This window comes from Macaca fascicularis, chromosome 9, assembly GCF_037993035.2.
Source record: "Macaca fascicularis isolate 582-1 chromosome 9, T2T-MFA8v1.1".
Lineage (NCBI taxonomy): Eukaryota > Metazoa > Chordata > Mammalia > Primates > Cercopithecidae > Macaca > Macaca fascicularis.
This window is the reverse complement of record NC_088383.1, coordinates 12,172,519-12,187,733: the sequence shown is the minus strand read 5'-3', so window position 1 is coordinate 12,187,733 and position 15,215 is coordinate 12,172,519. Positions and strand designations below refer to the sequence as shown.

The window sequence follows — 15,215 nt, the reverse complement described above, 5'->3', positions numbered from 1 at the left end:
AAAGGCCACAGGATAACTTCAAGGGTGGTTTCTCGTTTGCCACTGCTCATTCAGCTGCTCTGGTGACACAGGTGTGCAAGAACAACAGTCACCGTCCATTGGTCATGACTATGTGAGGCAGCAGGGAATGGCTGAACAACGTCCAAACACCTCCAATCTCTGTTACCCTCAGAGAGTCAAAGAGCAGGTGTCCCCACTTCCTTGAAGCTTTGTGTTTGTCACAGCCTTCAAGAAAGCTGGGGACACCTTCAAGATGGGAAAATACCACCCAGAATTCAAAGTGATAACTCTTTGAAGAGCCAACGGTGGGAATGAAAAAATGCCTCCTAGCACTTTCGAATGGCTGGTACTGCAGGAAGAACCAGTCCATGATCCTGGAATGGGTACTTGGTCAAGTCTGCACTTACAGAAGCATTTGGAGAATTTTATAGCATCCTTTTCTTTAAAAGACGACGACGACAGAAGAAGTTCAGTGGAATAACATGGTATGTGAATGCAATATATTTTAGACCAAAAAAACCCAACAAAATTCATGTGTGGTAACAGTAACAGTCTCTTCAAGCTCTCAAAATTACCAGACAAAATCAACAAATCTGCAAGCTGGACGGAAGACAAACATCTTCCTTAATACCTAGCTACACCCCTTCTAGACAATTTGCCTCTTACCTAAACAGAGTCACAGTCCTCAAAAACAGGTTAAAAACTGGGTAACAATAAATGATCCAAGAATTAATTAACTAAAAAGGAGACTGAGGTAAACAAAGGAAAAATTATCATATCAAAATAAAAGACAAGAAACATGATTAAATTAGGCTTCAAAAGACCCGTGAGAAACTCATAAAAGGCGTAATATGCACTTACCTGGTTTTTATTCTTTCATGATTTAATTTCTAATTTTATTCACTACCATCTGATAATTGCATGAAACACTTATTCTAACCATGGGCAATTTAAACTATTTTAATTTTTATCTCAAGGCCATGAGACAAAGGAACCTATTTATTGCCTAAGGGGATTTTTTTTTTTTTTAACAAAAATTAAAGCTTAATCTTTCATGTTTTAAAGCCAAGACTGTTTAAAATCATTTATAATAAAGCTGTAGGGAGACTTTTCCTGGGTATGCAAAATTGAAATGATAAATTTACAATTATTAAAAAAATTAATAGTTTGGGGGATTGAATCGTCCCTTTGCTTTCTAGATGAATTTGTCTGAAGCTTAAGAGACACGCTTAAAAACGGGGTAAACCCCAGGCCTGTGGAGGAGAGATGGGATGAGGCATCCCTTCATCTCACGGTGCGAGTGAACTGGCTCATGGTCCAAACGGTATGCCCAGTTTATTATTATTTAAAAAGTAAATAATGGCAATGGCCTTGGGAATGGCTTTCAACCCCTTTTACTTTCTAGGAAATTGCCTTGATGAAGCGGAGATTCATGAATTCTACTAACCACATTTTCTGTGACTTTGAAAAAGTCCCTGATGGAAATTAGACAAATAATTTACTTTCACTTAAACACCAGATTTTTTAGTTACACTTAAGAAAAATAATTGAAATGTAGATTTCAATCACTGCCGCTGCTGCACTTCAGGATTCTAATAAAATACTTTCAGTTATTATGCAAAGCAGTCCTCAGCAGAGAAGAGAAAAATCGCTCTCAGTGACACCTAAGTGAGCGGCGTGTTCTGAAGGGCAGGAAGCCTCTTCCAGAGCAGTTAAGGCAAGGACACGGCGCTGGTGTGGCTTTGACTCCAGCAGGGAGGAAGGCTCATCTCACAACACATGTTCCTTCACTGCGGTCTCAGGAAAAAACTGAGAATAGTCACCTATGTTTAAAATTCCTTTCCCACCAACACCTAGGCCGTCGCCCTAGGCCGTCTGAGTAGCCCACATTTTAAGAAGGTTGCAACAAGCTCACACTCCTCCCAACGTCGGCTGGAACGGACGCGGTCCGCCCTAGAGCCCCCACTCCGCTCTTCCCCGCCCACTGGCTCTGTCCTCTGCCTCAACACACGCCATGGCTTCCATTACGGAACTCAGGTCTCTGCTCAAAGGTCGCCTTCTGAGAGAGGGGTCACCTCCTCCAGTCCCCTGCCCCCTTTTTCAGTCGGATTCTGTCAGGGATCTTTCACTCATTGCTTTGCTTCTTGTCCAAGTCTCTGATGGACTGAAGGGCTCATGGAGGTCGGCAGCGGGTCCGTCCTGCTCACACCACACAGCACTTTCGGGATATGATTTTTGAGTTACATTATCTACACTGATCAGCTGACAGCTGCTTCTGCATTTGACTTCTTAAACTGACAAGCCTCCTTCGGACTGAAGATGCACCACAATGCATTCACAGCACTCCATGCTATTTTGGGGTAATCATAGTGCTCACGGGGGAGAAAAAAATCCCACTTAAGAAAATACATTTTCATCTGATTTATGAAATCTAAGTTGAGAGGGTCGAATTTTCATTTTTTTTAAAGGACTTATTTTTATAAAGGGGAAATCCATCATGTTAAAAATGTTTATTTCTCAAAAGGGATCATTACAGGATTTACTAAGTTGATGTGTTGCACTGAAGCTATCACTTAATTTCCTGAAATTAAGGGTGATAAAGTTGATTTTTCAGGAATAGTGTTTATTATATAAGATGAGGCCCTCATATAGTAATGGTATGTTTTTGAAGACACTGTACGCAGTGAACTCAATACACCTGCCACGAGATTTCAGCACATTATGGGGAAATCCACCAGCTTCTCCTAAACATCTCTCAGACTGCTCTCTCAAAACCGTCCTCCGGGTGAAACGTCTTAGATACATAATGTTTTATGCAGAGACGAAGGGCGACTGCTCTGTCGAGAACTGCCGGTTCTAGGAATGTGCCTCATTCCTCCCTCAAGTCAAAAGCCCTAAAACAGGCAGCGTGGAGCGGGCTGTAGCTTTCGATGTGTGTTTCCTGAAAACACACATGCTATTTTTTCATTAAAGTTTTTTCAACACTTAGCTAATCTTTGGGGCACAGCTGATAGAGGGTCACGGGATTTTGAAAGTTAGGAGGAAGCTTGGAGACTGTCCAGGCCGTCTCCTTCATGTAACAGAAAAGGAGGCGAGATCATCTATCAAGGCCTGGAAAACTCAGAGAAGGAGTCTGTGAAATATTCGACTTTTTTAAGTTTAAAAAGAAAAAAAAAACTCAAATCACGGTATCTAAGCAATCACATTCTATCTGGCTTGTATGAAAAGATAACTGGCGTCTGCTTTTGAATAAGGCAACAAAATTTGTGAAGAAAAAAAGACTTTAAATGACACAGCCCAGAGCCTGACCAGGAATGAGCCAAGATGTTCCTTGCTGGACTGTGGATTTTAAAATCAAGTGTGATGGATGGAGTTGGTGTGAAATGTAACATGAGAATGATTAGGAATTTTGAAAGAGAATTCTTAAATTTTTTTTTTTTTTTTAAAAAAGGACAGGACAAAGAAAGATTAAGAGCTGGCTCTTCATAGTGGTCACAACTTAACTAGTGTTGAATGGACTAGTGTTTAAAACAGAGCGAATGTGAGAGAACGGCTTGCACGGTGGATTCTCTCACTGAAAACTTTTTTTCATATTATCCATGGAAAATGAAAGACAAATTCGAACTTTGATCATTTTAAAAAATAAAATAACCCAATGACATAATGCGGCCCAGTATAGTTTCCCGGCTCCATCCTGGACACGTCTAGCCTCGCCCTTTGCACTGGAGGCACGCAGACCTACCTGCCACTCCTGCTGCATCACCTGCAAGGGAAGAGCACCCCTCTCACTCACCGGGACTCGTGAGGGCTCCCAGGGCGCTGCTCGTGGTAGAGAGAGGGTTTGCATTGGTGCTGGTGGCTGAGGTCTGGGCCGCAGCTGCCGCAGCAGCCAGCGTCGCCAGGTTCTGCAACTGTAAAGCATTCATGCCTGTGGAGAGAAGAGAAAGCTACTTTTAGCAACAGGCCTCACACTTCTACAGTTTCCAAACAAGAGAGGGCTCATCAAATCGTCAGGACACATGATGAGAGCAGACGACCCTGTGCATGGTCACCTGCCTGGGTAGGAGCTGGGCTCTCCAGCCCTCTCCTCCAAGGCTACCTCTCCTTCAGTTCTCTCTGATGCAATTGCTCTTCCTAGAGACCACATACCCAGAAAGGGCTCCTGAATCCCACCCCGCAGTTCTCCCTGGCAGAGCCTGTACTTCTCCCTCACTAACCAGTATTCTCAGCCCACGGCCCTCCTGCCATGCTGTAGAGATAGGTGCAAAAGAGGAGAGATTTCGGTGCTGACTGGCCAGAGTAGGGCCTTGTGGACTGGCAACTTCTATGACATAGCTGCCAAGACATAGTGAGATGTGGCAACAGCTGGAGGAAGGGCTTCAAGGTAAACTCAATCCCTCAAAACGAGGTATTCCAGAAGAAACTACATTTTATTGGAAGCTGAACTGGTATGGGTTCTAAGCCTGTTAATCTATTTCTTGACAGTGAGTGGCAGCATTAACTGAACCCCACCTCAAAGGGTTGTTGTGCAGATTAAGAAAGATGATGAAAGCAAATGACTTTGGCACTATATAAGTGCTCAACAAATGTCACCTTTTATTTTTGTTATTGCTATTGCCACTGAACTTCTCTCTCCGGATTTAAGCATGAACCCTAAAATGTGTCCATAGGGAGCTCAAATTTCGTATCTGATGAATAGAATGACTGAATAGAAATGGCTGTACCTTAAAAGTTTTATTTAAAATATTTGTATTTACCTTTTAAAGGCATTTATATTTTAAAGAGGGACTTTAAGTAGAATAAATGTGTGACTCATGAAAATGATGAAAAAAATAGAAATGAAAATTAGCATGAACATAAGAGTGGGATTAGCCGAGAGATTTGGGGCAACAATCTAGGGGTAGGCTCAGCCCTGGTTCCTGCACTGGATAGTTAGTTTAACTGTCTTTTCTCCCTGTAGGCCGCTTCCATCTCTCAGTCCAAAGGTTCTCTGAATGGTCAAAGTATTTTTCCCTGATTCACTTCACTGGAAGGCTGCACATGTGAGAAGCATGAAACAACGGTTCTGTCCCTGCACAGAGGAAGTGCAGGTAGAAAGATGGTGGACTTCAGCTTAATTTTACCTGCTTCTCCGGTCTTAAGTCCAGATACTTAATCAATATCCACGGAGCAAATTCAGTCTTCTTTAGGGAGAGTGCCCTGACAGCTGCTTCCGTAATGTGTGTGTAGGGGCGTTGGTGGAGGGAAAGAGAATGTTCTAGCAACATATATCTGTAAGCCCCCAGCCATGGGGGCAGCTCAGTGCCTGGCTGCTGAGTGCTCTAGACAGCACCCTTCTGACCCTCTGCCCTGGCCTCCTCAACCAGGGTGAATTTCCACTTAGAAAAAAGTTCCTGCTGTCTTGGTTGCTAAATGGATTCGCATTTTGTCCAAAGTGATACTCTATCTTTTTCCAGGAGACATCCAGGCCTTTTGGCTTAGGTTGAAAGCCAAGCACCTGCTTTTCAAAACTTACTTATTTCACAGGGATGCTTGAAAGCAGGACAGAAGTATCTGTGTAATCCTGTGAATTTCTGCAAGACAAGGGCAGACTTCCGGCAATCCTGCTTTATCAAGTGAACACAATCGGAAGAAAGCATTCCCTGGTTTTCTCTCATCAAGGGTCACACGGTGCCATATTCATGAGAACGTGGGTGTTGAGAGGCCCTGGTCTCATTTTTCAGTTTTACTTTGGGAAAATGGAGGAAATACGCAAGCTGCCTGGCCCTACTGCAGACCAACATGGTCCCAGCAAGGGGCTCTGTTTCCTACGAACACACGAATGCATGTCTGACTTGAATGTGAGGGAGCACCAAGGCTGTGCGAGGTCTTGCAAGGAGTCAGGTACGTTCACGCACGTCTATCCGGGCCCTCTGGCTCTCTCACGATGTGTGCTTCCTCTAACGTGAACCACGACCAGACCACACCACCAACATATGGCTGAGCACACAAGAACAGAGCTTAGCACCAAAATCAAAGCCTACAATATGCATCTGGCACCGATTAACGACAGGCAGAGCTCCCACTGTAGGCTGAGGCCAGCGGGTCCCGTTCCAGGACATATATGTCCCTCCCAGGTGGGAGCCTCAATGATGGAGCTGTGTCGATGGCCTGGCTCAGCTGGCCCACTTGGGTCAGAGACATCAGGTCCCTGGCCAAGGCCTCACAGCCAAGGAGGGGACCCTCCTGGGCCTGGGCAGAGCCTTCTGCCCCCATCCTGTAGCCTCCTCCTAAGGAGATATGGTTTACATTTAATGCACATACTTTTTGTTAGCTGCAAGTTTCTTTATATGTTTGTTTATAACTCTTTTGTGGCTCACATCATACCCTACGTTGACATTATTTATATGTATTTCTTGCCCTCCCAACCAGATATCAAGTTCCTTTAGGACAAAAATTTTGTCTTACTCATTTTCAAGTCCATGTAAACACACACGTGCGCGCACACAGTTGAATATATGTAGTATGTACGCGCGCACAGTTGAATATATATAGTATGTGATGAGCAAATCTATATAAGACAAACAGGGTAACAGACACTTTGACATTTACATAAATTGCTCTAAAGAGTATTGTCTATATAGAGCTAGCCAAGGTTTTAGTTTTCCCCATTCTTTATTAGTTCGTTGGTATTTACAACAGCATCAAATATTGGCTGTTTCCTCTCAATCATTAACTAATCCACTGTGCAAATACTTAATAGGGCCCATGTTTAGTCCTTCTCTCACCCACTGACATTCACTAAAGGTCCTGGAACTGAGCCGACAGCACTCAGGTTCTCTCCACTGCCCGCTCCTTTAGGATCCAGGGCTGAGGGCCTGTGTGTCCTCCTCTACATTTCTCCTCCACACACTTTACCACCCAACAGAGTTTCTGACACTCTGCTAAGCTTTCCCTGCTGCTGCCTGGGAAGTCCAGGGCGGGTGGCTGAGTCTCTGAGGCACCACACTGAGGCATGGCTAACACTGCTCAACAGCCAGACTGCAAGGAAAGGAAAAACTATGGGTCAAGGAATCTTAAGATGAAGAGTGGAAAGGAGGGGACACTGTGATCCCTAGCATCTGAGGGATCTGAGGACCAAAGGAAAGAAGAGTTAGTCAGAACCAATCAAGGAGGAGGATCCATATTTGCTTGTCCATCCATCCAGCCATCCATCCATCCATATATCCATCATTCACCCATCCACCCACCCATCCAACTATCCATCCATCCACCTAACTATCCATCCACAGATCCATTATCCTCCCACCCATCCATCATCCATCTACCCCATCCATCATCCACACACCCATCCATCTCTCATCCACACACCCATCCATCCCTCATTGTGGGATAGATGCTCCCACCCATCTATCCATCATCTACCCACCATCAATCCATCCATCCATCCACCCACATATCTACCCAACTATCCATCCATCCACCCACCTATCATCCACCCATCCATCCATCATCCATCCATTATCCATCCACCATCCATCCATCCACCCACATATCTACCCAACTATCCATCCATCCACCCACCTATCATCCACCCATCCATCCATCATCCATCCACCATCCATCCATCCACCCACATATCTACCCAACTATCCATCCATCCACACACCTATCATCCACCCATCCATCCATTATTCTCCCACCCATCCATCCATCATCCATCCACCCACCCACATATCTACCCAACTATCCATCCATCCTCCCACCCATCCATCCATTACCCTCCCACCCATCCATCCATTATCCTCCCACCCATCCATCCATCATCCACACAGCCACTCATCCTTCATCAACACACCCATCCATCCCTCATTGTGGTATGGATCCTCCCACCCATCCATCCATCTATCCATCATTCACCCACCATCTATCCATCATCCACCCATCCACTTATCCATCATCCACCTACCCCTGCATCCATCATGCTCCCACCCATCCATCCATCATCCACCCACCACACACTCATCCATCATCCACCTATCACACACTCATCCATCATCCACCCACCCCTCCATCCATCATCCACACACCGCACAGTCATCCCTCATCCACTCCATCCATCATCCACCCACCATCCACCCATCCACTCATCATCTACTCCACATCCATCTATAATCTGGCACTGCTTAATGACAAGCAGAGCCACCATTCTAGGCTCAGGCCAGGGGGTCCCCCTCTAGGACATATCTGACCCACCCATCCACCCATCGTCCATCAACCATGCATCCACCCACCCACTCATCCATTATTCACCCCCATCCATCATCAACTCACCCATCCATCTACCCACCCACCCATCATCCACCCATCTAGCCGTTCACCATCCATCCATCATCACCCATCCATCCATTATCCACCCACTCACTCACCCATCATCTACTCATCCGTCCGTCCGTCCGTCCATCCATCCATCCATCCATCCATCCATCCATCCATCCATCCATGCAGTAGTTACTGAGTGGTCATGATGGGCTAGACCCTGTGCAAGACACTGAGGATAAAGTAAAAAACATGATAGTCCATGTACCTGAGCAGACTGCTGGATATCAGAGCAGGAAGATGTCAGGGAGTGGGGAAGAAATCCTGCCAGTTCATCAGTTTCTTGAAATAGGCCCAGATTCAGAATGAAATCCTCCCTTAAGTCTTTGATTCGATGGGGATGGTAGAGGAGCATAGGAAAGCACAGCCCAGCTGAGGAGCTGCAGGAGATGTCATCCCTTCCAGCCTATCCCTCTCCTAGTCCTTGGGTGCTGACCCATGAGGCTTTCATGATCCTCCCTACTCTTATTTTCAGAACGAAGTGCTCATGAGCCAGGTGTGCTAGCATGTGCCTACAGTTCCAGCTACTCAGGAGGCTGAGGCTAAAGGATCACTTGGGCCCAGTCCAGCCTGGGCAACAGAGTGAGACCTCATCTCCTAAAGAAGAAAGAAGTGCTTGTATACCAGAGGTGAGGCGGGCAGCTTACCTGCTCACGTTTCTTGGAACACAAGCTCTACTGGTGACACCAGGGACAACAGCAGCAATCACCACCACCTCCCGAAGGCAGTGCAGGCTGGTCAAGAAGAGCTCAGGCCCTGCTCTCACACAACCTGGGCTGAAAGCTGGCTCTGCCTCACCGACTGCCAGCCTGTTACCTGGAGCAAGCTAGTTACCCGTTTGCACCTTGGGGTTTTCAACTATAAAGTGCGACTGAAGTAGAACCCACCTCTTGAGGATTAAGAGATTAAATGGGTCAACACACAGAAAGCTCAAACAACAATGCCTAGTGTAGAGTTAAGCTCAAAAAAGAAGCTCTCAGACTAATAACTGCAATAATTCTGTCCTAAACGATGATGACAACAGAAGCAAGAACAAAGTGCATGCCAGGCAAGCTCCTCCGTTCTTTACCTGTGCCCTGCTACTAGGGTTCCTAACACATCCACGTGGTGTGGGCACTGTGACTCTTGTACCTGTTACAGAGGAAACGGGCGTGGAGAAGTGAACACACCATGAGCCATTCTCCAAGGGTCGCTCCCTGAAAGGAGAGCCCCGCCCTTTCCCTGGGTGCCTGCCCTCTCCCTGCCAGCCTGGCCTGCCCACGAGCTACCCTTTGCCCTCTCGGTCCCCATCTGGAGCTCTTCTGACCTCCTCTTCCTTCTCCTCCTGTGCTTTGGCATCCGTTTTATTCCTTAAACTCTGCCTCTGAGAGAAGTTTGGGAGGGATCGGGAGGGAGGGATAGGGAGGGAGGAAGAGGAAGGAAAGGGCTGGTCCAGCACAGGGTTTCGAAAGGCAATGTGGCAGGGGCCCAGAAGTTCACTCCACTCCCAGGTCCCCATATCCGCTGGGAGTGGCCTTGCTCGCCCCACCACAGTCTGAAGAGATGTGAGAGCTGGGGCAGATTCCAGTCTAGTGCTGCTTCACCAGGCAATGCCGCGCCCTGCCTCGGGGTCCAAGAACACTGGGGCCAATACGAATTTCGTGCATGCCGCCTGAATGCCAGAGGGCTGGGAATGAACTTGTGATCTTGTCTTCATTTGTAGCTAAGAACTAGGTTAACCACTTAACCACTAACGACTTACCTATGTACTACATTTTGCTCTCTCAATCAATTTGGCAATTAACACACATATATATTTTTTGAGACAGGGTCTTGCTATGTCACCAGGGCAGGAGTGAAACTATGGCTCACTGCAGCCATCATCTCCCAGGTTAAAACGATTCTCCCACCTCAGCCTCCTGAGTAGCTGGGACTACAGGTGCTTGCCACCACACCCAGCTAATTTTTGTAGAGAAGGGTTTTGCTATGTTGTCCAGGCTGGTCTGGAACTCCTGGGCTCAAGAGATCCTTGCCTGCTTCTGCCTCCCAAAGTGCTGGGACTACAGGTGTGAGCCGCCACACCTGGCCTAATTTCTTAACGTGATTTTCTTCTGCATTCATCCCCAGAATCCCAGATATTACAGACCACTGGCTCTAGCTGCCTCAGTGACCAGACAGACCATCGTCCGCTGCTGCCTCAGTGCTCTTCGTCGTGTTCTTCATCTTCCCCACATCAGGCCCCTGAACTTGGTGCTTCTGAGGCAGAGGTCCCTGACAAGGTTTAGGGTCTCTGCAAACTCTCTGAAATTTTATGAAAAAGTATGTGTGTGATGTGCATGCAAAATGTTTTTGGTGACAGACCCTCAACAGTTGAAGAACGTCACGTTGGACCTCTTTAGACAATCTGAAAGAGATACAAGTGGTAGTGGAAAATCACCGCATGAGAGCCCGGCGGTGCAGCAGTGACTTGGACCGCCAGGAAGAAATGAGAGCTGAGGAGTGAGGACACAGAGAAGAGGGAGGATGAAGGAGACAGTGCCTCCTCCCAGTTTGAACACACACACACACACGTGCACGCACACGCACACCAGCATAAACAGCAGCCAGGTGAGCCCGAGATCCTCTAGTCTTAGCTACCTTCCTGGGCACAGGTGACAATAGGGGAGGACTCAGTGGAGGCTGGAGCCAGAAAGCCCCAGAGAATAGCCCTTGAGACCCCTAGGACTTCCCCTGCCTCCTGGGCATCTCACTCCAACCAGGACTGAGGCTGGAGGGCAGTGAGGGCACCGTTTCCCCCGCCCAGAGCAGACTCTGTCCACTCAGCTAGGCAGAGGCCGTGGCCCATGTGTTCTCTGTCTATCCTGTCCCATGGACATCCCCGCACCTACCGATCTTATAGGCGCTACTAACCGTCTCACACTCTGTCACACCACAGTAATAACCCGAGGTGAGAATAGCGTGGGGACTGTCTTGGCCCTGGTATTCCTGGGCCCTTCCCTGGCAACGATGCACATCCCCGGAGGCTGATGTCTTGGCTTCTCCCGCCACAGATGGATCTACAGCCACAGCGCCATCACCTGGAACGTGGTCATCTCTTCTGCCTTCCTTCCCCTCCTACGTTGGGGAGAAGCGGTTTTGGGGAAAGGCACTGGCTCGATGTGCAGACACCAGCCAGGGCAGCTGGGTGAGGACAGAGGTTCCCTCTCCCTCCGTAGCCTGACCAGGCTTCTCGGGCACAGGCGTCAGGCACAGGCCTGCTCCCGGATGGGGTGCGGGGCCTCTCCTGAAACTCCCCTTATTCCTCCCCAGAGCTAACAGCGGGCTTCACTTCTGCTCATCTGGAAGTCGTCTTTCTGGTTCCTCTCTGTTGCTCTCTCTTTTCTGAGGTATGTGGGTGCCCCATCCTTTCCCTGTCTCAGCCCCTCTCCCAGGCGCCTCCTCAGTCTGCACCCCAAGTCACACTTTCTCCCACACGCTCATCCTGAAAGGGTACCAGACGGAGAGGCACGGGCACACGCTTGGCAAATAGTTCCTCTCGGAGAAGAAAAACTGCATTTGACTTTATGAAGCACGCTGCTCAGATGGGGACCTCTCGAATCGGGGCAATAATCCAGTGACTGAACATGCAAAACATTTAAGTAAGTTTTAGGAACTCTAACAACGGGCTACGAAGATGGCAAAGAAAGTTGAGAATACAGGGATTCAACTTTTCATTCAATACTTGGGGAAAAAAATCCTCCTCAAAACGAAGAAATTATGTACCAAACAGATGCGCAATATGCCTACTTGAAATTTAAGATTAAAAAAAATATTTATAAGAAGGGCATGAAAATTTAATTTAATGTTCACCTTAGGTAATTTTGTGTCTTATTGTTCATAGCAATTACCATAAATCTGCATATCAATAAGCATGAACAGATGTCAGTTGTTACAAGTGCTTGCCAATCAGGTCTGTTAAAAAGTGACAGATGGGTGGTTATAGAATGTTCTCATAAGGCCTATTAGCACATTCGCAGGAAGCGTCTGCAGTGCGGACTGCTGGAGACTCAGCTTGGGGAGGAACCAAGTTCTGCGTGGGTCTTTGTGGATGTACCAAGCACGCTTCACAACTCCAGCAGCGCCTCCAATTTGACATTCTCAGACCTCTGATACACTGTTTTTGAAATGTCTTCCCTCCTCTCCACTTGTGCCAGACACCAAGACAGTCTTCTAAGAGAACAGATCTCAAGTTGATGAAAGAAGAGCTGCTTCACGGTTTTAAGCAAATATTTACACTCTACAATTCTATTGTTACCTTCAAAACTTAGACCAGATATTCTGGAAGGGAATTACTACTTGCTTTACTCAGAATCAGAATGGAAACAAAGGCGTTTCCTCCCGTTCATCAGAAGATACTTCCACCGCAGCTTCACAACCTCTGTAATTGGTTTAGTAACAACTGTTTATCCTAGAAAAAAAAATTCCCCCTAACAAAGAAAAACTCACTCGTGATAAACTTGAGATGTTTTCCAGGATGGAGGGAGGCGGCTTTCCTGTAACTGTCTCTGAAGTGCTTCCTAACAACAGTGTGGGGGCCGTAAACACACCTGAAGGGGTTGAGAGACAGAGCACGGTTTGCCAGCCTGGGTTTGCATCGGTGAACTGGACCTGAAGCTTGGTCCTGCCACCTACTAGCTTAGTGCCTTCGGACAAGTCTGCTAACCTCTTTAAGCCTCAGTTGCCCAGCCGTGCAGTGGGCTAGAGTCCCTACTTCATCAGGTTGTTGTGTATTAGGGAATTCTATATCCTAATCCTTGTTAGGTCACTGACTACTGCTGTGGTCTCACATTACTCATTTAACCTTTTCATCTTCCGTTTTTCCAATTGTAACGTAGTAACAAAGTGGTAGTCATGGCCTCAGCTTGCTATGAGGATAGTTGCATGATTTGTAAAAGGAGCTTTGTTAAAAGCAAAATGGTAAAACACTACCCCTGGTTTTTCTACTATGATGCTCTTTGGAGTCGATAGTTATTATAAACAAATTAAAGGCAGAGAAGACACTTTCTCTTATTCCTTTTCTCTTTCAAGAAAAATCCAAGCTCTCAGCCCAAACTCAGACCCCAAGCTTCTGAGATTTCAGAAATTCACGGAACAAGTATCACTGCTGAGTGAGAAATGGACAAGTTTTTATTATAAATTTTAAGAGGGAAAATAAAAACCAACCAACTCCAAGGAGGCACAAAAAGTAGATATAAAAGCCGTCAGTTTATCAAGGTATGTTCCTAATCCATTTTCTGCTTCTAAATTCCGTATTTCGTAAAGGTTCTCTTTGCTAAAAACGATAAAGCACACCTGAAGTTATTTTTAGTTTGAGGAGAAAATGGTAAGAGTTTTTGGGAAAGAAAGTATAGCTGACGTCTCATTCAATTTTATTGATGCAACTACTTAGGAACCAGTCGTCTCAAATTTCTCTTTCTTTTTTTTTTTTGGTTTTATTTTCTCCTGAAACTGAAAATGTTTTACCCATATAAATGTGGCATTTTACACTCTAGCTATAAACCTTATCTCCTCAAGGACACACCGGGATGCTCTGAGGGTTGTTCACAACAAAGTATTATTCGTTTCTGAAATCGGTTTTCGCTTTTTGGTGACAGTATTCCAGGCTGGATTGAATTTTAGATGCAGAGATCATTATATATACGTCCATGTAATACAGAAAAATTACATGTGAATTGTTGATGCGCCCACTCTAAGTAGGACACAGTATCAGTCACTCAGTAAGCACTGTAACATCAGGTGGTGTCTGGGATAAATAACCTCTTGGGTTTCTTCAATCCCACTACCATATGCTTTCTATTGTATTTGTTATGTTTTATGTTATACAAACTATCCCCAAATCCTCAACAACTCATTTGTAAAGATACTATCATTAGTTTAACATTCCTTTGGTCTATACATATTGCTGAAGTCATATTTCTTAATTTAAAAACCGGGCATTTAACTTAGGCTCCACTGGGGATTTATGTCTGTTGAGTTAGAAATCTATTCACTCATCCACTCGAGGACACTCATGAGCAGCTCTTAGAGGGGTGAGAGCTAAGTCTGCCGGCCACTGGGTCATGCTCTCCTGGAGCACCGAAGAGTATCCAGAGTATCCTGAAGCATCCAGGGAGGTGAGGGCAGAGGGAAGGAAGCAAAGGGCTCTGCGGGAGAGAGGTGCCCCTCTCACATTTGGGGGAGCTGGGAAAGCTTCTCCCAGGAAGGAACCTCTATCGCCCATTCACCATGATCACTCCGTAACAGGGGCACAGACTCATGGCAAGGGCAGAGGTAAGCCCCACTTCTGGGACAAGACAAGAGAGTAGGAGAGGCCATATAAACTTTTCTTCACTGGTGGAAAAAGTACTCCAAACCGTAATACTTCAACTATGCAGGAAGAGGAGACCTGACGATCCCTATAAATGCAAGGTATCCTTCACTGAGCCCGACAGCTACACCTTGAAGACTGTGAATATTCCGAAGACTCTGAATACTCCACATGACGGTAGGGAATGGCCTGTCCAGCGTTTGATTTCCTAGCCTATGTGAACTTAGTGTGCTGAATTTCACACACTGAGGATTCAAGAAATTGATAATTCGGGAGGCTCAGAGCACATACGGATTGCCTTTAAATTAGCCATCTGCTCCTCGGCACCTTGTAAGGTGACTCCCAGATACCCTCAGTTTTCAAATGAGCACGCAGAGCGTGCAGGGGCTGGCATCCTGACCTGCGGCTGGTGCGGCACAGGCACACACATCCTAATGAAAGATGACAGGGCACGCTGTGCACCCGGGACACCACGCTCGGCAGCAGCCTCAGGACCCAGTGACCTTCTCTGCATAATCCTACTGTGGGAGTA

At 46.4% G+C, this 15,215-nt stretch overlaps 1 protein-coding gene across 50 annotated transcripts in view; it reads right to left on the bottom strand.

Annotated features, from left to right (window-relative positions):
* The window catches only part of CELF2 (CUGBP Elav-like family member 2), an 866,142-nt gene that overhangs the window by 44,445 nt on the left and 806,482 nt on the right, over positions 1–15,215 (bottom strand). For all 50 annotated transcript variants that reach the window (XM_074000974.1, XM_045361822.3, XM_045361824.3 and 47 more), the window contains one exon: positions 3,794–3,928. In XM_074000974.1, coding sequence (XP_073857075.1) covers positions 3,794–3,928 — 135 coding nt within the window. The remainder of the gene's footprint in view (positions 1–3,793; positions 3,929–15,215) is intronic.